Source organism: Triturus cristatus, chromosome 12 (genome assembly GCF_964204655.1).
Source record: "Triturus cristatus chromosome 12, aTriCri1.1, whole genome shotgun sequence".
Taxonomy (NCBI): Eukaryota; Metazoa; Chordata; class Amphibia; order Caudata; family Salamandridae; genus Triturus; species Triturus cristatus.
The window spans coordinates 78648687-78670240 of record NC_140595.1 but is presented as its reverse complement, the minus strand read 5'-3'; the positions used below and the strand labels follow the sequence as shown (position 1 = coordinate 78670240).

The 21554-nt window shown below is 46.1% G+C and overlaps 1 protein-coding gene across 8 annotated transcripts in view; it reads right to left on the bottom strand.

The window, feature by feature from the left end:
- Positions 1-9326: 9326 nt before the first annotated feature.
- Positions 9327-21554, bottom strand: part of TDRKH (tudor and KH domain containing) — a 375719-nt gene continuing 363491 nt past the window's right edge. For 4 of the 8 annotated variants that reach the window (XM_085639768.1, XM_085639772.1, XM_085639774.1 and 1 more), the window contains 2 exons: positions 11609-11696; positions 9327-11224 (listed from right to left, as the gene is read on the bottom strand). In XM_085639768.1, coding sequence (XP_085495894.1) covers positions 11641-11696 — 56 coding nt within the window. In that variant the 3' untranslated portion in view covers positions 9327-11224; positions 11609-11640. The remainder of the gene's footprint in view (positions 11225-11608; positions 11697-21554) is intronic. The other 4 variants (XM_085639770.1, XM_085639775.1, XM_085639771.1 and 1 more) reach the window with 2 other exon arrangements.

Here is a 21554-nt window from a genome sequence, read left to right as displayed (position 1 = left end):
AGGAGGATCATATGATATTTTATCAATTGTGTTATTTACTTTCTGAAAACAAACCATTTTTGCCTCTGGTATCTATGTTGTACATAACGTTTCTTGCAAGTCTCTTTTCCCCAAAATCGAGTTTTTTGCAAACTTTGGGACCTGCAGTACAAAAAGTTCTGACACATACAATCTTCAGCACTAATGTCAAACGACAATGTCCCAGCACACAGCGTAGGTAGTGTCAATGGGTGCTGCCATTGAAATGCTCCTCTTGTGCTTTCTGGGCACAGCAATTTAAACCACCCTCTGAACTTCTACTGGTCTCCTATTCCGCTTGTGTCCTTCAAGAGACCCCCTCACCCTCCTTAGAGATCTGGGTCTCCTCTTGCTCCGAGTGACAGGGCACATACCAACTAGGCTCTCTCAAGAGGCTTTCAGACATGCTGGTTCCAAAACAGGCTCGTGACTCCAACAAAGGCAGTTTAGCGTACTGGGCCAGGGTTTGGCATCAGGGAGCGGTCGCTCAGCTTTGGCAAACTATGTTCAGTTCAACAAGGGCCCTCCAAGAACCATTTATTCCGCATGGTAGGGAGTCGACTTTTCCAAGGATGTTGAACAGCTTAGCATTTTAGGGTGAAAGTTGGTCTCTGATTGGTGAAGGTAAACCCTGTGTTCACCCGCAATTTTGGTAAAGTAGTACCACCAACTCTTTTGGGAGTGTTATTGGAGGCCACAGCGTTTTCATGCTAAGTGTTTGAATAAGAAAAGCCTCTTTCTGTCCTTTGAGAGGCTATGGGTCTTTTTAGCATCATTGAAGTGCGGTCGATAAAATACGATGCAGTACGTCGAAGGGTTACTTGCAGCAGCTCCTCTGGTTGCATGTAGAGGAAGAAAGAGGCTGGAAGGCAACCATATAAAATGCAGAAACCACCTTGTGTAAGAACGATGAGAATCTGTGAAGGAGCAACTTAAATGAGTAAAAACTATGAAAGGGAACAAACCAATAGGGTCTGAAGTTTTCCAACTCTATAAGCTGCAGTTTTTGCCACCAGCAAAACTGTCTTCAGGGTAAGAAGTCGGATAGGAAAACTGTGCATCAGTTAAACTGTTGTTGAAATAAAGATAGTACCCCCAAGATTTAAATCTCACTGAGGAACAATAAACTGAGTGGGAGAAAACTAGGTAAGCAAACCTTTAATAAAAAGAAAATGCTCAAAATCGGAACAGTTGATATAGAAAATACCTGAAGGAAGACACAGCCGCAGATACCCCTTAAAATTAGCCACCACCAGACCTTGCTGTACAAGGGATGATGGAAGCCGGTGTGTTTCGTAAGGTGAGATTTGAAGGGGTGGTGCCTTCCTACTCACACCACAAATGAACTTGTTTCTATGACCTGCCTTGAAGGATTTGGCATCAGGCTTCCCGGTTGCAAAAATGGCGTATGCAATCTCATGAGGAAGTCAAAGCACTCTAACTGGTATCACATTATCTCTAGGCGTGTAGCCATACCGATTGGGGTTGAGGATCAGAACTCTGTTATGAGAGATGGTCTATTCTACCGAATAGGCAGCCGAATACTGACTTCCAACAGATTGTTGTGCCTCCAAGGCCACACTGGAGTAATCCAATTTAGCCATCTGTACTTTTGACAGAAGCTGAATTGGCAGCAATGCGTACAGCTTGCCTGGAGGCAAGGAGAACCTGAAGATATCCCCCAGGGAACCATTCAGAGGAAAGTGTATGGCAGAAAATGGTAACCTCGTTCATTTCATGGTGCAGCACTCACTGGTGGTCCTGTAGTGAGACAGCAGAGGAAACACCTTCACACCGAGGAAGCCTGGGAGATGGACTACTACCATGAAGAGGACACTTCTCCGCTGGCAAGACAACAGACGAATCTCCTCCAAAATTAGGGTCCATGAATCCAAACCACCTAGACTTTTTATATAATGCATGGTAGGTAGTTGCGTTACCCACAGAATCTGAATATTGCTCCTCAAGATGGAATAGAGAAATATAAATATTGCAAGACAGACCAACCACAGCTCAATCACAATTATGTGCAGGTGCTGCTTTGACGCAGACCAAAGGCCCCACGCAGGGATGGGCATCCCATCCCAGCAAAAAGGCATCTACGAGTACAGTAAACAGTGCCAGGGGAGTGCGAGATGGAGAAGCACAACCCAAAGGTTGCATGGGTCTGCCTACCAGTGCAGTTCCAGATGAACGGACTGAAAACATTTCCCCTGAGCCGAGAGGTTATCTGGATGCTGGAGCCACTTTCTCCTCAGGCACGGTAGGGCGGTCATTCACCATCTGTTGTGTTCCAACAACAGGATGCATAAGGGCAACCAAACCCAAGACCAAAATACCAGGATCAGATTTTGAATCAGAAACCTCAGAATTCTCTGCAGAATATTTGCGGTCTTCAGAGAAGGAGGTAAACCCTTTATACAAGTTGTATCCAGTTCTGCCTCCAATGAAGATTAGCTTCTGTGCGAGACATCTGGATGTTGTGGGTGAAGTCGAAGTCATGCCGAAAGCCCTTGCCCAAAGGTGTTTTGTCAACAGCACTCTGCTTTCAATAGCTAATTGTCTAAGTATAGAAATACATGGATTCCTGACTGTTGCAGTGAAGCCACCACTACTTCACAAAGATTCATGGAGCTGTCAGGCTGAATGACAAGACCATGTAGAGAAACGTTAGGATCACACAACAAGCCTCATGTAACATGTGGGAAGTGGCAACATGAAGGTGAAATTAGATATTTAGGGTCCAAGGAACACAATCTTGCCACATCCACTGCCAATAAGACCTGTCTCAGGGATAGCATCTTGAACTTGTCCTGTCAATGGACAAGTTCAGAAATAAATATGTAGGATGGGTCTCAGACTGCCATCCTTCTTGCGTATTTATAAATAAAGGGAACTGAATCAAGTACTCCTTTCTCCTAGCGGTACCAACTCTATGGCCCCTTTGCCTTCAAAATTGCTGTGTGTTCCTGGGAACATTTCCTGATGGGAGAAGGGGCAGTCTAGAAGGGAGGAACAGGAAGTGTAGCTTGTGGCCCTTGCAGATTAACTGGGTGACCCAGTCATCAATTGCGATCATCTTCCAGTTAGTGGAAAATGGAAGACTTAATCCTCACTGGAAGGATGATGTATGATGATTAAGGGGGTGTTTGCAGGAATTTTGGGGCAACGGGGCAAGAAGAAAGTATCTACTGCAAACGTCTCTGCTCTAAAAAAAACCGCAGAAAAGGCTGTCTTTGTCACAACTGTTACCACATTGTTTTATATTGTCGATGTTCTTGAAGGATTGGGGAGGCTATGCCCAATGCACGCTCTTCTGTTTTTGAAGTGCTCTAGGGAGGAGTATGGATTTGCTCTGAACAGCCCATGAGTGTGGCTTGGACATATCCGGAAAAGCATATGGAACGCATACAAGCATGCCGGTGCAAGGCAACAGCCATGCCAATGGACTGCACAATACTGTGCCGAGTTCAGGCAAAGATTTATTTGGATACATTCAATCCTTCAGCAACCAGGTCCGGAAGGTGATTTTCCATGTAATCTGGAGAGCTGTTCGCTACACTTAGCCAGTTCCCATAGAGCATGCTCTTATTGGCCTGGAAGACACGCTGGTGGGTAATAGAGCAGACGGCAGGGCCACTCACAATTTATTTAAATCCAGTTGCCAGCAGTTAATAGTGAGGAACCCTCTCTCACTACGTGGATAATTTACTCCGACGGTTTCAAGAGCAGCATCACAGTCGGCATCTGTGCTGAAGGATGCTCTGAACAGACAGAGGGTGGTGCTTTGGCAGGCTTGGACTTTTTCCTGGGCACTGAAGGCCATGGTTTCATGGCATCAGTGCCACCAGAGTTGCCAGGCCTGCAGGAATGTGCTTCCCCTTCCGACCAGCCCAGAGTGTGCAGTGGCTCATCCGTAATACATTCAACATACCCTGTAGTGTGGTGTCTGCCAAGGGACCCGGAAACCCTAGTCTCAGCTTTTTTCGCACATCAGAGTCTTGTCAGATAATGACAGTCTGACTTGGGAAACTGGCACCAAGACTAAGTATGGAGCCAATAGCAGAACAGTTTATTTGAGAAAAAAAGGCATCTCCATCCCATGGCACTTTTTAGTGGTACATCTCTATGGAGTTCATTCTATGAGAGGCGACTTGCCTGTGAGAACATTACATCGCTTTGGAGTCATCCTGCAGGTCTTAGCCAAAAACAACTCTGCCTCCCGGCCCAAGATGGCGTTCAGGTGCATGGAGGCACAAGAATCACAGAACACAGCAGCATGCTCCATACCCAGACAACATATGAATATTATGTAGGTTCAAAAGGGACTGTTTGTGGCATTTTCGACAAGGCTTGAACCCTGAAACTTTCAGGCGGAGACATATGACCGAGTCACAATGGAAATGCTGAGAAATGTCAGAGAGACACCAAGAGATCGCTTTGGACCTGCATGGATGAGAAAAACTGGAACTCTATGGTAATGTTAGAGCGGTGAAACAGTGCATAGAGTCCAACAGACCGGTCAGATAACTTCTTGCTCTTAGAGAGGCAATATGAAGGGGCCCTGCCCTGTATCCCCAGAATGTGCTATTCTTCTGCAAATATTGTAGGAATTACCATTGTATTAAAGATATTCCAAATATTATGGTGAATATGAGATGCAGACCAAACCTATTTTACCACATATCCCTAACCAGTTCGTCTAACACTTCCTACCAGCCTTTCGACATTATATTATTATTTTGTCTGTTGTCAAGCCATGCAATATCCTCACATTCCTATAGGTCAGTTTTGAGCAGTGTCCCAAAAGGAAAGCATGCTTCCAGGTAACGTGTTTCTCTTCATTTTTCTCACTCTCTATAGTTTTACATAATTTTCCTTCTTTAGAATTTTTATGGTGCAGATTGGAGCTTACTCGCCGAGTCTCAAGTTTGCGACGCCAAGCTGAAAACATTGATTTCACTGCAAATATTGCAGAAATACTAGTTATTGCTCCTTTGCACCTCGTTAGCCGGTGAAGCTTGATACAAGGTGACCCTATAGAAGTCTTAGTTGTATTCACTGCTATTATGCAGAAAGTGAATAGGAAACCATCCGTGTGCTTAAGTAATATAGAACAGATGATGCGGCTATTTTGCACACAAAAACATTCCATCAGCTTAAAAGAAATAAGTCAAAGAACAAGTTACTTACTTTCAGTAAGCTCTTTGGTAGATACTTTAACTGCAGATTACACTGATTCTGAATACCCCTAGGCGCCAGACTGAATCCGGAGAATATTTTCTAACAATTCCTTAGTGTTCCTGTAGGGGGTGTCGGCTCTATCAACTTTGTCCTACCCGGATTTGATGATAGAGCCACATATAACCACGTGTGTTTGTCAGTTTCATTTGAAACTGTCAATGCCGTCAGACGCAGATTCATTGACTGATCAGATGAGACAGTGTGCAGATCTCTAAATTGGGAACTCTTTAGATGGAGAACGGGCCCATTCCACAGAAGTGGGAGATGGGATAGTCAGTGAGGAATCTGCCTTTAGAGAGTATCCATCAGAAAGTATTACCAAAGGTAACTCGTTCTTCTAATGGATACTTCTAACCATACATTTCTCACTTTGTGAATAGATACCAAAACAGTACCTCCCAAGGTAGCGAGTCCGTTGAATTGCTCAGGCCAAAAGGCCCTGCTGGACTGAATGGGCAGTGTCCCTCCTGCCTGAACTAGCTATCAAGGCAGTAGTGCTTTGTAAAGGCGCGTACAGACACCCACATTGCAGCCTCACAAATGTCCAAGAAAGGCGTGCTGCAAGCCAGCAAAGTGGTTGCAGTCTTGGCTCTGGTGGAATATTATCTCAGGCCTCTAAGACTGCTTCTTAGCCAGTGCATAGCAGTTTTTGATAGAGAGAACTATCCACCTTGAAATGATTCTTTCCTACACTGCCTTACTCTTCTTTGCTCCTGCAAACCTTTCAAAGAATTGACAGTCTACATGATGGTCCTTGGTGCGATTGATGTAAAGGCTCAAGGCGACACTGCATTCTCTACAGTGGTGAAAAGTCCTGTCCGCTAATTGGCTACCTAGGAGATCCCCAGCTGATTTAACCAGTTCCAAAGAAGCAGAACCCAGCAACCCCTCCGCCATGTTTGTTGCAGTACCACATGATATTGGTGGTGTGTGTGTGTGAAGACCTGAACCAGACCGCACCTGACTGACAGGAGGAAGACCTTCAGTTCAAAGCGAATCTCCTCCACCTCCCACAGACTGATGTGGAGGCAGGTCTCCACCAGAGTCCTCAGATCGACAGCTCTCCCAGATAGCCACCCCAACCAAGCAGTGATGCGTCAGTCATGACCATCGACTCTTGGTGGCACAGGGAGGGGTTGTGCACTTGTTCTATGCAGTCATGCAGCCACCACCAAAGTCTTTCGCAGTTCCTTTTGAAACCTGGATGAATCCAACCGATTTCCATGGTGCTGATCCCAATGAGACTTCAGGTCCCACTGCAGAACCTGCATATGCTATCTGGCATGTTCTACAAAAAGGATGCAGGAGGTGAGAAAGCCAAACAGCCTCAGAGCTGCTCTCACCAAGACCCAGGACAAATTCAAACATCAAAATCAGTCTGAATGTCCTGGACTCGCTGCCCACATGGAAAGAATTGAAAGAGCACCATACGCAGAACTGTTCCAATGAATGTGAGCCTCTGGGAAAGAGTAGGTGTGACTATGGCACGTTGATAGAGAGCCTCAAAGATGTGAGATTTGCAGTCATCTGTGGGTGGTCCATGGTGGACTGTGGCTAGCCCAACTTCAGAAGTCAGCGATACCAAAGGGGATGATGGACGGAGCGCTTGAGCAAATCAAACACTCACCCCCAGTTAACTGATCTGGGTTTAATCCATAATCATTCTTGCTCACTTTGCCACTGGATTCAAGATAACCTGGCTGATGAGGGTTATGAACCCGAAATCAGTCCCAGGATGCTTGTTTCCGGTCCAGGGAAGACACGGCTTGGCAGTTCAGGCTGGACTGGTCCCATGAGGCACAGGGTCAGACTGATTTGCATATGGCCATGTCTGAACTGGGGTGGTGGAGTGAGCTAAGGAATGATGATGGATTAAACCCAGATCAGTTGACTGGGGGTGAGTGTTTGATTTGCTCAAACGCTCGGTCCATCATCCCCTTTGGTATAACTTCGGAAGTCAGTCATTGAGGAATGGGAAGCCTGGTCTTACCAACCTTCGAAGAAAAGCAGCGACCCCACCATCACTTTCGTGAACATCCTAGAGGTGCTGGTCGGTCCGAAGGGAAGCACCAAAAATTGCTAATGACTTCTAGCTATTCTGATTCAAGCATGTGAATCTATGGAAGCCCCAATACTGGAGTAAGAAAATAAGTTACTTACCTCTAACTACAGTTCTCCAGTATTGGAGTCTTTCATAGATTCAAATATGACCCACCCTCCACCCCTGAGCAGCTCACCTTTTGGACCTTTGCAGGTGTAGATCCTGCTCCAGTACTAGGAAAATCTGAAGGTCTGAGGTTCTCTCAGGAGTGTTCTGATCTGCTGAAGCCTATGTTTGGTCTCTTTTACAAAACAACTGAGATATGTTACAAAACTAAAATGAGCCTAGACCGATTTTTCTGGTTTATGTTAACTTTGCATTGCTATTTTGATTTACCGGAGACTCACATCTCGACAGGGAATGATTCAAACATGTGAATCTATGAAAATTCCAATACTGGAGTAACAGTGTGTTTCACCAGCTGATGACGGAAACCTGGTCGAGCAGCTGCAGAGGGCCTGCACTGCAGGTAGTAGAGGTGGAAGGTTGGACGGGGGAGGGGGCTGTAGCAGACAGCGCTTTCCTCAGTCTACCCTCAAACCCTGGCTGGACCCACACCTTCACGCGCCGGACATCTACTTGAAATGAGCAGGTGAAAAAGGACAGCAGATTTCTCCCTGGAAACGTTGAAAAACTAGAGGAACATGACCCAGGTATTCTTGGGTTTTGCAGGTTATTCCCCCTTCAGAGGACAAAACTCAATTTCCCTTTAGTGTAAGAATATCACCAGGAATCGGAGATTCAGCCCACAGCCCATAATTCTCTGTATGCCCACACCAAAATCCGACAACTCTGTAATAAGAGCCTTAGTTAAAGTGCATGGCACTCAATTCAGTTTTGTACAACCATCTGGCATTCAAGGGTTCCAACTCACAAAAGAGGGACTGCGGGCTTTTTTGACAGGTCCAGCATACATGCCCGTAGTCAATGAAAGAACAAAGGGTATGCTGTACCTAATTAAAACTAAAGCACAAGGAAAATTGGTTTTGCGTGGTCAAGGAAAATACAAAGATGGGGATTCATCCGTTTGGAATTTAGGGCCCTCACACACCTTGCTGGGTGTCATGCTTCATCATAGGGCTGCTAGTCAGGTCAGCGCTGCAATACCAGACGGGCTACCTATGAGAGGCTCTTTAGCGGAGATCTTTTTTCGAAAAGCTGTTTAGGTGCCGTGGGGGTGAGGGACCCAAGAAGTGTAGATGATGAAGTGCTAATGTCTCATGTGATGGGGAAATTAAAACCGTAGTTGGGTTGGTCAAGTGCTATCAGGTATTACATATAATGGATGTTTGGGTAGACACAATAATAGGTAGTTGTCACCACATCACCACCTAAGTGTAGATAGTTGTGTTGCTTCTTTGGTCCTGACGAATCGCCACACGATTTAGCTACGAAAAGGCGAGAAACAGATTGACCATGCAATAGAGCGCCCCACCTGAGACATTACCTCAGATCTGCGCCTTTGTTCTACTTTTTAATCAGGGTGGGAGACCCATAGAATAACATTATTTCCAGTGGTACTTCCACACCTGTTTTAATTTCCCCATCACATGACACATTAGCACTTCATCATCTACAGTTCTTAGGCCACTCACCCCCATGGCACCTAAACGGCTTTTGGAAAAAAGATCTCCGCTAAAGAGCCTCTCATAGGGAGCCCGTCTGGTAATGCAGCGCCGACCCAACGAGGAGCAGCCCTATGATGAAGCATGACACCCAGCCGGGTGTGTGAGGGCCCTAAATTCCAAAAGGAGGAATCGCCATCTTTGTATTTTCCATGACCATGCAAAACCGGTTTTCCTTGTGCTTTAGTTTTAATTAGGAACAGCATACCCTTTGTTCTTTCATTCAAGGGTTCCACACTTAGGCCCAACTGCTTGATACAGCTTTAGACACCTACAAGTGTTTTATTTATAATAAAAACAAAAAAACTCAAGGACATTGGGAATGCAAACAAATGACACAGAGTAAACCTTTTTTAATCAATTTAAACAGTAACAAAAAATGGTACATTTCTTTTGTATATATAGTTATTTCTTTTAGTTTTTTTCTTTGTAAACAGTCTTGAAACTTTAAACAAAATCTCTAGGCAAGATCCACATCTTATGGTTGCTCAGCTTGTGGAAAACCGAAACATAGTCAGTCTACAAACTCTAACATGAACAGATCCTCAATTCTAATTCACATGAACTACAGCCCAAGGGCAAATAAATACACTTAATAAATAGACCTAAACGCCTGCATGGAGGCATTGTTTAATAAAGGCTAGAGAAAGGTTCCTTGACAACAAAAGCACCAGTGTGGAGGTGCTCTGTGATGGAAAGGCAGGTTTAGCTTAAAAATCATGAATATCTGAAAAAAATTAAAGACCAGCACTTCAGAATCAATATCAAAAGGCTTGAGGGGGTCAATGATAAAACTCATTGTTGAAGAGAAAACTAGTATAATGGCACATTTCAAATCACTGTGAACGGCCTACAGAGATATATGCAGAATTCCTCAGAGGCCAGTGCCTCTAGAAGGCCACGAGGGATTGGGAAGCGTTTAGAAAATGTGACATTCTTTGCAAGATTCAAATAAGATAAAGCTCAGCATGTGAAATGCTCTGTTGGTCCCTCCCACTGACCTTATGGGTGTACTGGCATATCAGAAGGTCTCCCTGTTTCTCACAAGTCCCTATTTGCTCCAGAAAAAAAAATAGGAACCACAGGCAACTAAAATATGGCAAACAGACATTGCACCACACATCTAACATGGTGCACAAACCAAGAATTAACCAGGAAGCATTCAAAAGCAGAGATGCAATGATGGAAGGGTTTAACAAAAACGAAAGTCCTGAGATATTTCAGGTAAAACCATACACGTCAATGGTAAATAGTGCAACAGTAAGCATTTAAAATGCTGGGTCTGCACAACTCTATCCTGGTTCTTTAAACCTTGGTTTCCAATCACCGCTCCAACGTGCCCATGACTACACTCTGTAACCAACATGTTCCCAAAGATTGGAGCAGCGATGGAAGTACTTCTGAAAGGTTCACAATGTGGGAGAAGGACAATGATAGCCAAGATGTGCCCCCAAAATAGGAGTATTCCTAGACTAGGATTGTGATGGATTGCACAGCAGTATCAGAAATTAGAGGCAATTTGCTGAATATTTTAGGGTAAAAGAGGAGGCCACATTGCCTCATATTAAGGATACTCAGTATAAACCAATACGTCCAGCAAATTTAGGCAGAGACTACTTGCATAAACGAAAGCTTGAGTTAGGCAACATGTATGTGGTGTTTAAATCCTTTAGGAAAGAAGAGGGGACAAATAGATTACAGTGTATGATGAGGCGTGAGGGTAAAGCTGTATGAGGTGAACTTTACACTGTCATGTAAATAATTAAACTATTCAGTTACAGAAACAAGGTTTGTCATGGGTACAAAGTTAGTACGTTTTTATGAGTTATATCAGCACTTGGGCCTGCAGAGGGCAAGCCTGATCTAAATATTCTTCATTACTGAGCAACAACGATGAAAAAATAGTGTTTTGAGAGTCAGGGTCTGCACTTGAGGCAGACACCTGCACTTGGTCAAATGCCACAACTAAACCAGACTTGAGAGGAGTACAGAGCAGGAACATAGCTAACAGGCCACGTTTTGGAAGACTATCACTGGCAGAGTCCTTCCTTTGCCTTCTTGTTATCAAGGATAATGTCACAACCCAGTCCCTTTGGTGAAAAGCAGCAGACCATCAATCCCCACAATGACCGCTTTATTGCAGACACCCATGTGATGTCATTCATTAAGTCAAAAAGAACGACGGACCGGTTCTAGACAGGCTGATTCGGATATCTTCGTCCAGAAAGTCTGCCTCCTGTAAACAAGATTAAAAGAAATAAACACCAAGGTCTTACAAGGCAAAATTATCCTCTGACAAAGACTGATACATGCACACACGCACAACTATAGAAAGAATTAATCATCCGCATGCAGTGCTTCACGGGGCAGGGTCATCTCATCATGCGGTGCCAGTGCCTACTCATGCGAGCCAAGCCCCTCGTTATCCAGGGCAAGCCTATGTGGGAAGTGATTACACAGTGAACATGCAGGGAATCTTTAGAAACCATAGTGCAGTGAGAGCCTGTCCGAAGATTGCAGAGATGGAGGCTGCCATGTTTCTACACAGATCTGACCAATCATGGACAGTGTTCACTTGATAGGCAGTTACTAGGGCAGTGCTGTACCAATAAATGCTCACTTGCATGGCTGCTTTATGTTCAGGGTTCAGCATTAATCGTCTTCAATGAGAATTACGTCATCCCCGCTTCCGGAGACAGAGGCCCCCTCTGGAGAGAAACAGGAGGTCAAGAGACTGTGATCACTCCCATTTCCAATAGAGGAGTCTTAAATCAAGATAATATCCTACTCACTGGAGTGTCAGCATCCACTGTCTAGAACTTCAACCTAGTGTATGGATACTGAACTAGTAGGCATTCTTGGCTGTCTAGACAAAGCTACAATTCACAACTAGAAAGAGAGGAGTATTCAGACACCAGTCTACAGCCACGTCACTTGGCATGAAATATGCTTTGCTCTAAATTATACCGCTGTAAGGAATGTCGGCCATATATACAGACGTCAATATAGGAAGTATGTTTGAACTGTTGCTTTTTTATGTTTCCAACACCTGACTGGTGATATCTATTACAAAGGGCACGATCTGAGCACAACTAACAATGAAACATAAATGCCCTCTTTATGCCATTAGTCTCGTAGGGTATCTCCTTCTCTGTGTGAAAGGGTTACTTTTCAGTTTTAGCACTGACATTTTCCACAGATTCATGATCTTGACTCATTCCCGATGGTCAGGCGAGGCATTTTAAAGCAGACTGCAAACAGCATTAGAAAAGTAATTTATCCAAGCAGTGCACCACACTGTAGTGGTATAACTAAAAAATGCATTCATCCAGCGTCTTAGCCCATGCTGAGCTCCATTCTCACCTGTTAGGATTGCCCAAGCCCAGGACTCTAAGGTTTACGAGGCGAGCCTCTTAAAAAGTAGCAGTAAGGGCCACATCTGAATAAAAGATGCCAATGTTGAGCAACTACGATAGCAGATAAGAAAACATTCAGTCTCAAGCACCCAAATGGCTGAGACCCCAAAATCATAGCACCACTGTACGCTTCAAGATTCTAGCAAACAGACCCACTGCGGCTTTCAATAAACAATCCATACATGCACAAGTTTGCCACGATTGACAGTCTGCTTCCTCAGCAGCTGAAGTTTGGCTTGATGAGCATACCCAAGAACTGAACACCAAATCTTAAGAGTCTCATTCACCAATCATGACCAACTCATCAACATGGAAAAGATGGTGCAAGGACTTACACCCTCATGATCCCAAACCACACGAAACCCTGCTCCAGGTGAACTGTGGCTTTCGTTGTACTTTCATAGAGGTCAGCATGGCAGCAATACTGGGATGGGGCACCAGGCATTACTACCCAGTAACTCTCAGAAGAAACAATTTCAACATGAAACGAGTGATTCCACAACATTTCTTTCAGTAAGGGAAGCTTCTTTTCAACTTCTTTTTAGGATTGCTTGCTAATCTTGCTTCACACATGTAAATCTATGAAAGAAATATTGTAGAAGGCAAAGTGACTTATTAGTAACTGTTGTTCTCTCGTAGGGGAATCTCCATGAATCATAAGCATTAAATAGGCCCGCCAACGTGCGGGGACCCTGAATGAGTTCTTTCATAGTCACATCCACTTCGCCTTACTTTGGAAAGGCCGGGAGACGTAACAAATGTCAACTTTTGCATCCTTAAAACAGGCTATTATCTTAATGTATTACTTTAAAGACTAGAAGAAACAAGCATTTGCAATGCAATAGGTCTCGCATTTTCAAAACTTTGACCTATTGATATTGTAAATAACAATGCCTTTTGTTACTGCAGGTTTTTTAAACAAATAAAAAGCATTGTCATTTACAATGTCAATAGCTCAAAATATCTTCAATGTGAGACATATTGCATTGCAAATGCTTTTTTGGGTAGGCACGGGCAGATTAAGTGATTTGCCCAGAATCACATGATTTTAAGTCTACGCCGAGACTCAAACCTGATTCCCCAGCTCTAAAGTCTGCAGCGCTGGCAGTTAGACTACATCTCTTTCCTTGTCCTCGTCGGTGTTATGCTGCTCGCACATTCGTTTTGAGGAAAACTGCTCATTGTTTGTCATTTCTCAGGGGGAAACAGTTATTTTCTCGGATACAGAATCAAAACTGCAAAGGCCGGAAATTGAAACTGAAACTAAAGCCCCAGGCGCAATTGTAGTTCCGCATCTTGTACGAGGGGTTGGGGAGTTAACGCACAAAGACATGTATAACATGAGAGAAACGGGGCTTCTTATAACATTGAAGATGTTTGAAAACACGTAGAAAATAAATTTTTATCACAAAAAAAGTAGAGTCATAATAGCAGCCTCGTATTTTAAGGCATTGCGTCGTGCTGCGCTGCTAATGCCCACTAGTCACCTGTTCGGTATGAGTTGGTGACAGTTTAGACTGAAGACAACTATTTAGTGTTGTGTTTCTTTAAATCATAATGCCGAAAGAGGAAAGAGAAAGATAATTTAAAAACTGAGGAATAAAGGAGAAACAAAAACGTAGAAAGAATGAAAGAGGAGTCCGAAAAATGGGAAATTAGAGAGAAACAGGGAAAGCGGGAGCGGTAAGTTGGGCAAGAAAATTAGATGTACCAAGAAGAGGAAAGAGCATGAGAAAGAGAAGGAGGACAAGAGTCAGGAATATGGAGAAAATTTGCATGACGCTGACAGAATAAGAGAGAAAGAAAAAACCGGAAGTGATAAAATGTGAGCAAAAGATACAGGGTGAAATAAAAAGAGAAACAAATAGGCTAAGACTTCTGGTCAGAAATATAGATGGTGCTCAACAGAGTGTTTGAAAGTAATGGTAAGACAATGAGAGAGCTACGAAAAAGGGTCGAGATTTAAAGAGGAGGGAATATAAAAAAGAAGAACCAACAAGCGCGGCCACAAAAGGAATGAGAGGTATGCAGCTGGCACCCGTCCGTGCTGCTGCTCGCTCCCACGCTCCCTATGCCAGGGGAGAGAGAATGTGGGACATGCACTCACCTTTGGCCAATTGCGTGCTGTCTTTCTTAGAAAGATGCACGCAAAGGCCAATAGCGTCTCAGCATAAAAATAAAAATAAGCACAGTTGAAAGTCCTTACTAGAGGCCTCGCAGAGCAGCGCAAGCGCGCAGGCTCAGGCGAGAACTAAAAAGGGGTCAAACCTTTAAATGCCACTTAAGTAAAATGATAAGTGACTTTTTGAAAAGTCCTTCACAAATGCTATTTACTTCTTTTTAAGTAAGACAGGATAATGAAAAGCAATGCAACTGTATAGGCTGCAGCATTGGAAACAAAAACTGGGACACTGCACCTTGAGGGGTCTTTTGACATGCACTGTCCCAACATGCCCTGCAAGTGGCAGTTTACTCAGTTCTTTTTGACGAGCGAATAAGCAGTATAGAATTATTTATACTGTTATCTATTCCCTCAGGGAGGAGGGATGGCTGGTTATGATTTTGATGGAGATTCCCCTAAGAGAGAATAAGGATTGCAGGCAAGAAGCCATTCCTTCATTTTCAAGGGATCAACATAGATAATCATAAGCACTGAATAAATTAGCAGGCTCATCCCCAAGAATTCCGTGAGGGAGGAGACAAAAAGGAATAGTGCAACCTGGCAAAAACATTTCTCAGAGGCTTGCCCTATTTGAGCATCAACTTTAGCATCTGCATCAAGACAATAAGTCTTGTAAATGTGTGAACCAATCTCCAAGTTGCAGCTTTGCAAATCTCAGCAAGTGGGATATTTTTAAGTAACGCAGCAGTAGCTGTCTTGCCTCTGGTGGAATGGTCTCCATGTCTACCAGGCAAGGTTTTGTCAGCCTTCTGATAACTAAGGATTATGTAGAAGACAATCCATCTAGACAGGGATTGTTTAGAAGTGGGAAATTCTCTGTACCAGAGCATAGTTTACAAAATGTTGTTTTGACTTTCTAACAAACTTTGTTCGATCAAAAAGGAACTTCAAAACCCCCCTAACATTAAGAGTATGGAGAGTTCTCTCTAAAGGAGAATGACTCTGGAAAAAAACATAGGTAATATGGTCCGATTAACATGGAATCTGTGACTTATTCGGGAAGGAATTAAGTAGGGGTTCTCATCACTATCCTGTTTTTTATTATTTTTTTAAACAGTTTTTATTTAGTGTTTCGAAACAGCTTACATTGTCAGTTATACCAATTGGCATGATTATCATAATTTCACAATGTGAGTTTACCAGTCCATCAGGGGCATGACGAGTGGGGGGGGGGGGGGGGGGGGGGGGGGGGGGGGGTAGAAAAGCTCCTCCAAGGCAAGGCGCAGATGAGTAAGTGCTACGTGCGGGTCTATTCCATTCCGTGGGGGTGTTGCCAGATCATGTGCTATTGTGATGTCTGGGGGTATCAGCGGTGCTACTGACCTGCGGGTCGGGCTGTGCTTGCGTATCTTGGCTTGGGGCTCCAGTCGTAGTGGTCTGTAGTAGCGTTTGCTGCGTGGTGTCTGAATTGGTGTAGTAGTGTAGCCCGCTCCATGGAGATATGCTTATTGCGCACTCCCTTAACTTCCTCCCGCCTGATTATATCCTCCTTGGCCGAGCCCCATTTACTAACTTCCCCCGTCCTGGCAGCCAGTGAGGGTCCTTCTGGGGTTCTCCAGTAGATTGTGATCCCTCTCTTTGCCAGTAGGAGGGCCAGGGTGGCAAAGTGTGTATGAACCTTAAGGGTCTTTCTTATTCGGAATATCCCAGTTCCGATGGCTTCCCAGGTGTGAATGTCAGTGAGCCCTGTTAATTCCTGCAGTGCTTTATGTATTGTACTCCAATAGGGCAGTATCATGGTGCATAGAAAAAACATGTGTTTAAATGTTGTGTCTAGGGCTTGACGTCTTGGGCAGAGAAATCGTGTGTCTGAGTAAAACCGTTGACGCCTCGTCGGGGTAAGATAGGCCCGGTGGAGTATGGAGAACTATGTTTTTAAACTGCATATTGCAGGACACTTTCTTTGGGTATTCTAGGGTTTGTTCCCATTCTTTATGTAGTGGACGCCCTATCTCCTCCTCACATTTCTGTTGTAACAAGGTGAGAGTAGTGGCCGTGAGATCTCAAATTGCTATATAAAGCCATGTGATTAGATGGGTCGGCCCAAGCCCATATTGAGTATCACATGGAGTACCGGGTGTATTGCAGGTTCCCCCTCTGAGAGGTCTCAAAGGCAGCAGGAGCTTAGGATTATTTGCCTGTGGAGCAGGAACTGCCTTCGTAGGAGGCCTGTCTCCTCTGTGCACTGGTCGAACGGAAGCAGCTGACCCGCTGTGAACAAGGATCCCACCTCCAAGACCGAGTGGCTAGTCCAAATGTGCATTGTTCGGGTGGTGTAATATCCTCCGCTTTCGGGGAGTCCCGCCAATGGGAGCACAGGGTTTATGGGGAGATGGGGAGATATGGGGGGGGGGGGGGGGGGGGGGGGGGTCTCGTTTGACATGCGATGAATGCATGTCATGCTTGCGCGTTCAACCGCGACTTGTATGGGATATGTTGACTTAGGACGGGTGTTGGGGAGGAGCAAGCGACAAAAAGCCTGCACTGCCATAGGTCCAATTTACGAGGCGGTTTCCCCCAGGTGCCCTCCCGCTGTCCATCTGGACAGCCATTGGAGTTGTGCTGCAAGAAAGTAGGCCTCAAAGGATGGCGCCCCCAGTCCTCCTTGGTCTGTTGGGAGTTGCAGCTTTGAAAGGGCTACTCTATGGCGTCCATGTCCCCATATGAGGGAACCCAATAGGGCATCTAGCTCGTGGAAGAAAGAGCGAGATGGGATGATAGGGGTATTAACAAAGTAGAAGAGAAATTGTGGCACTAAGATCATCTCCACTAAGGGTATCCTTTCTAATGGGGCCCGCCGTAGAGTCTTCCAAAAGATTATTCGGGTCCTAGCTCCAGCTAGGTCTCTAAGATGGTTGCCCTCAAATAAGTCAGTGGGGCAGAGATAGAGTTTAATGCCAAGGTATCGCAGGGCACAGGTATTCCAGGCGATAGAGTTCCCGACCCTTATCACACGTGGGGCAAGATCTGGTCTCAGGGGATAGATAGTGGATTTTGCCCAGTTGACCTTTAGCCCTGCTGCGGATGCAAAGTCCAAAAGTGTGTTCCATATGGGCTGAGATCCGCGTGATATCCTGTATATACACACCAACAGGTTGTCCGCATACAGAGACACGATAAGCGCAGGACCTATCAGGAAGCCCCACACTTCTCCCTCCTGATGTAACCGAATCGCGAGAGGCTCCAGGGCCATAGCGAATAGTAAAGCGGTGAGGGGGCAGCCTTGCCGGGTGCCTCTCCCTATCTTAAGGGGTGGCGAGATAGGTTTACCTACCTACCTGGACGTGAGGCTCGTGTATAACAGCTTCACTTGAGCTCTGAAGGTGGGGCCCATCCCCATCCGTGGAAGTGTCCCAAATAAGTATGGCCAGGTCAGGGTGTCCGATGCCTTTTCCAGGTCCAGGATCAGGCAGGCCGCCCTGGGGTAAACATCCTGTGGCTGGTTCTGGACATGAAAGAGCATGTGGATATTTTGGGAAGTATTACTACCCGGCACAAACCCATTCTGGTCCAGGTGTATTATTGGCGGGAGCACTGGGCTCAGTCGGTCCACCAAAATCTTACCTAGGATCTTGCAATCGGCAGACAATAACGTTAATGGCCTATACAAGGTCAGCTGCATTGTGTCTCGCTCAGGCTTCAGAATCAAGACTATAAGAGACTCTCGCAGTGAGCCGGGCAATTTCCCCATCTCTAGCACTGCCTTGTACATATCTGCCCATTTTGGCGCAGATAACACTATAGTATTCTAGGGGTGGGCCATTTTGCCCAGGGGCTTTTATTACAGCTAGAGCCTGAAATGCTTGCTTCAGGTCTGAGGGTGTGATCGCCGCCTCGAGGAGAGCCTTATCTTCACTTGAAATTTGGGGTATGTTGAGGGGCATGAAAATAAGTCAACCTATTCCTGACTGCCCTGTTCAGGACTTCTGTATATCGTTACATAATGGTCCTGGAAGAGCACTAGGATATCTGCCTGCGATGTGACCATTCTGCCAGCTGCGCACACAATCTCGGCGATTGGTTGCGTGTCCTGGTTCTGGCGGGCAAGCCAGTCCAGGAGCGCCCCCGATCTAGCCCCCTCCTGATGCTTCCTGAGTGCATATAGTTTGAAATTGTATCTTCGAAGGTCTGCTAACCCTTCTGCATATGCCGTCTTGGCTTCTGCTACATGGGCTGGGGTCACCAAGCCTGCGTCTGCCGCCTTAGTCACGGCCGCTAACTCCAGCTCTGCTTTCTGCAGGCTTCGGTCGAGCGTCCAGCGGACTCCCGCCATCTGCCTGATGCTGGCCCTTCCAATGACCACATTGAAGGCATCCCACTCCAGCGCCCTGGTGGATGTCGTGTTGGCCATTTCGCAAAGTATTCTTCGATGTGGTTTGCCTGGTCATGGTGGAAGACTGGGATATCGAAACATTCCCGCTGCAGTTACCAGGTGGGGACTGGCGGGTAAGGTGGCCGCCATTGGAGAGTTAGGTGTGTATATTGATCAGAGACCACCTGTTAGACCTGTCAGCCCTTTGGGTGGTCCCTCCTCATCATTATTTATTTTGTCCCACTTTTGCCTCAAACCCTGTTAGTATTTTTCCTTTTTGGGAACCACCAGACTTTTTAGTGTTGATGCAGGGTCAGGGAGCCATTTTCCCTACCCCTGGAACTTCTGTCTGAGGGCCTGAAACACAAAATGGTGGCCACCCATTGTCACCTGAGACATAGCTGGAACCTACTAGTACCTTCCAGAACATTCTAGAACCCTGTGACAGTGTGAGGCAGGTTTAGAATGTTGGGAAGCCAGCTCAGAGTTGGCAGTTGGAGTAGGCAGTTGGCACCTGACTGGAGAGGAGAGAGGACAGAGAAACAGAAGGAGGAAGGAGTAAGGCAACAGGGGTGGAAACTTGTGCCTGGAGTGGGGTCCAGAAACCCACCCTTGATACTAGTCCCTACCGACCAAGCCCAGCCTAAAGCCCTGTGTGGGATAAAGACCAGAAAATCATCTTAAGGACCTGAACAGCCGGAACAGGCCTTAAAGGAGAAGAACAGCAAGTTCCTGACCTGTTTGGTGGAATCCTCCTGGAGACCCAACGTCGAGAAGCCTGGAGACCTGGAGCCCGAGGTGGAGAAGCGGCGCTGACAGAAGGCAGGCGTCGTACCCGGAGCCGCTAGAGGTCGAGTGAGGGCGCCGACGGAGGTCGTGGAGAGACACCGGAGGTCGAGTCGAAGTCACCTGAGGTCGAGGTGAGGCGTCGATGGGGGAGTGAAGTCCGCCCTCCGGAGTCGCCGGAAGCTGAAGTAAAGCGCGCAGGAGGTCGGGAGTGGAGATCGCACTCCAGAGTCGCCGGAACCCGAAGTGGAGCCGACGGAGGTCGGGAGTGGAGGTCGCACTCCGGAGTCGCCCGGAAGCGGGGGAACCGTGACCCTGTGACGCCGGAACACGACATCGAGCCGAGGCCGCCCAGCGACATCCATCCGGAGCCGCCTCACGGCATCGACCCGGCGTCAGGTAAAGCAGATCGACGCAACATCGAACCGAGGCCGGCCAGCGACATCGAATCGGAACCGCCCGACGGCATCGACACGGCGTCAAGTGGAACAGATCGACGCGACATCGAACCGGAGCCGCCCAGCGACGTCGACCCGGCGCCGAGCGGAGCCGATCTTCGTGAAAAGGGCAGTAAGTGGTAGAAAGGGCATCTGAGGCCCTGTGGAGCCCTAAAAGACCAGTCTTGGGGCTAGAGGGATGTTAGGACCAACCTGAGAGTGCTAGGGGGTGAACTGAGACTGGTGCAGGGACCTGTGTGAGGGACTGTGTAGTTGGAAGAATCAGAACCTTAGGTTTCCCTCATTCTACCTCAGCTTAGGCCCCAGCCTTGACCACTCTAGGTGGGACATCCCCAGGCCATCCCAGTGACCATAAGCTGTACTTGGGCATGGTAAAATCAATCTACCTCATAAATGTGATCTGATTTGCAATTGTTTGATGGCTTATATTATTTATTGAAGGTGTTTTATTGATTGTCTGACCGTATTTATTCCTGCCTTGTATTTATTGTCTGACAGTATTTATTTGCACTATGTATTTATCGCACCTCTATTTATTCCTTGTGTGTTTATGACCTAATCCTATTTATTGCACCTACAAAGTGTTATTATTTAATTGACCTGCTATTTCTGAAGAAAATCCTTTTGTATTGTATTTGTGTCATAACCCTGCAACTAAGAGAAAAATTAAGATAAACACAAAGAGATTCTTTCATAAATTTTTACGGTGTAGTCGTTTTTGGAACGGATGAACGCATGGTTATTGTGAGGGTGTGACGTACGCTTAACACGGTGCCTGACCCCCGACCGCTCGAGCCAAGCTACCCCTTGTGTTAGGAAAAACCAGGAGACTGCTAACCCGGTTGCCCGGGGTTTTCTAACACCACTCATCTAAGGTATTCTACTTGTTGGGCCATAGGGAGTACTGTCGGTGAGCATAGGAATCGGTCAAGGAGTACACATAGCTGGTGGGGTATCGAGTGAAAAGAATACAGCCTAGTGTTGATTTCGGTTCCACCATACATCTGTTAGTGACCACTGCTGTGCCCATAATTTGAATCGCTCAATTTGTGCTTTAGCAGGGAAGCTGAAGTTTGGGGGGGGGGGGGTGCGAACGATCCAGGGATACGTCCAGCACGCAGTTATAGTCTCCAATTAATACCCAGGATGATGTTGTGAATTGTGTCCGGGTCGTTGATAGAGCAAACAAGGAGATGGACGGAGCGCTGAAACTTTTCAGACCTTCACCCCCAGTCACAGATCTGGGTTGAATACATCATCGTTCTTTAGCTCACTGCGCCACCTCAGTTCAGACCCTGCTATATGCAAATCAGTCTTGACCCTGTGCCTCATGGGAACAGTCCAGCCCGAACTGCTAAGCCAGGTCTTCCCTGAACCGGAAACAAGCATCTTGAGACTGTTTCAGAGTAACA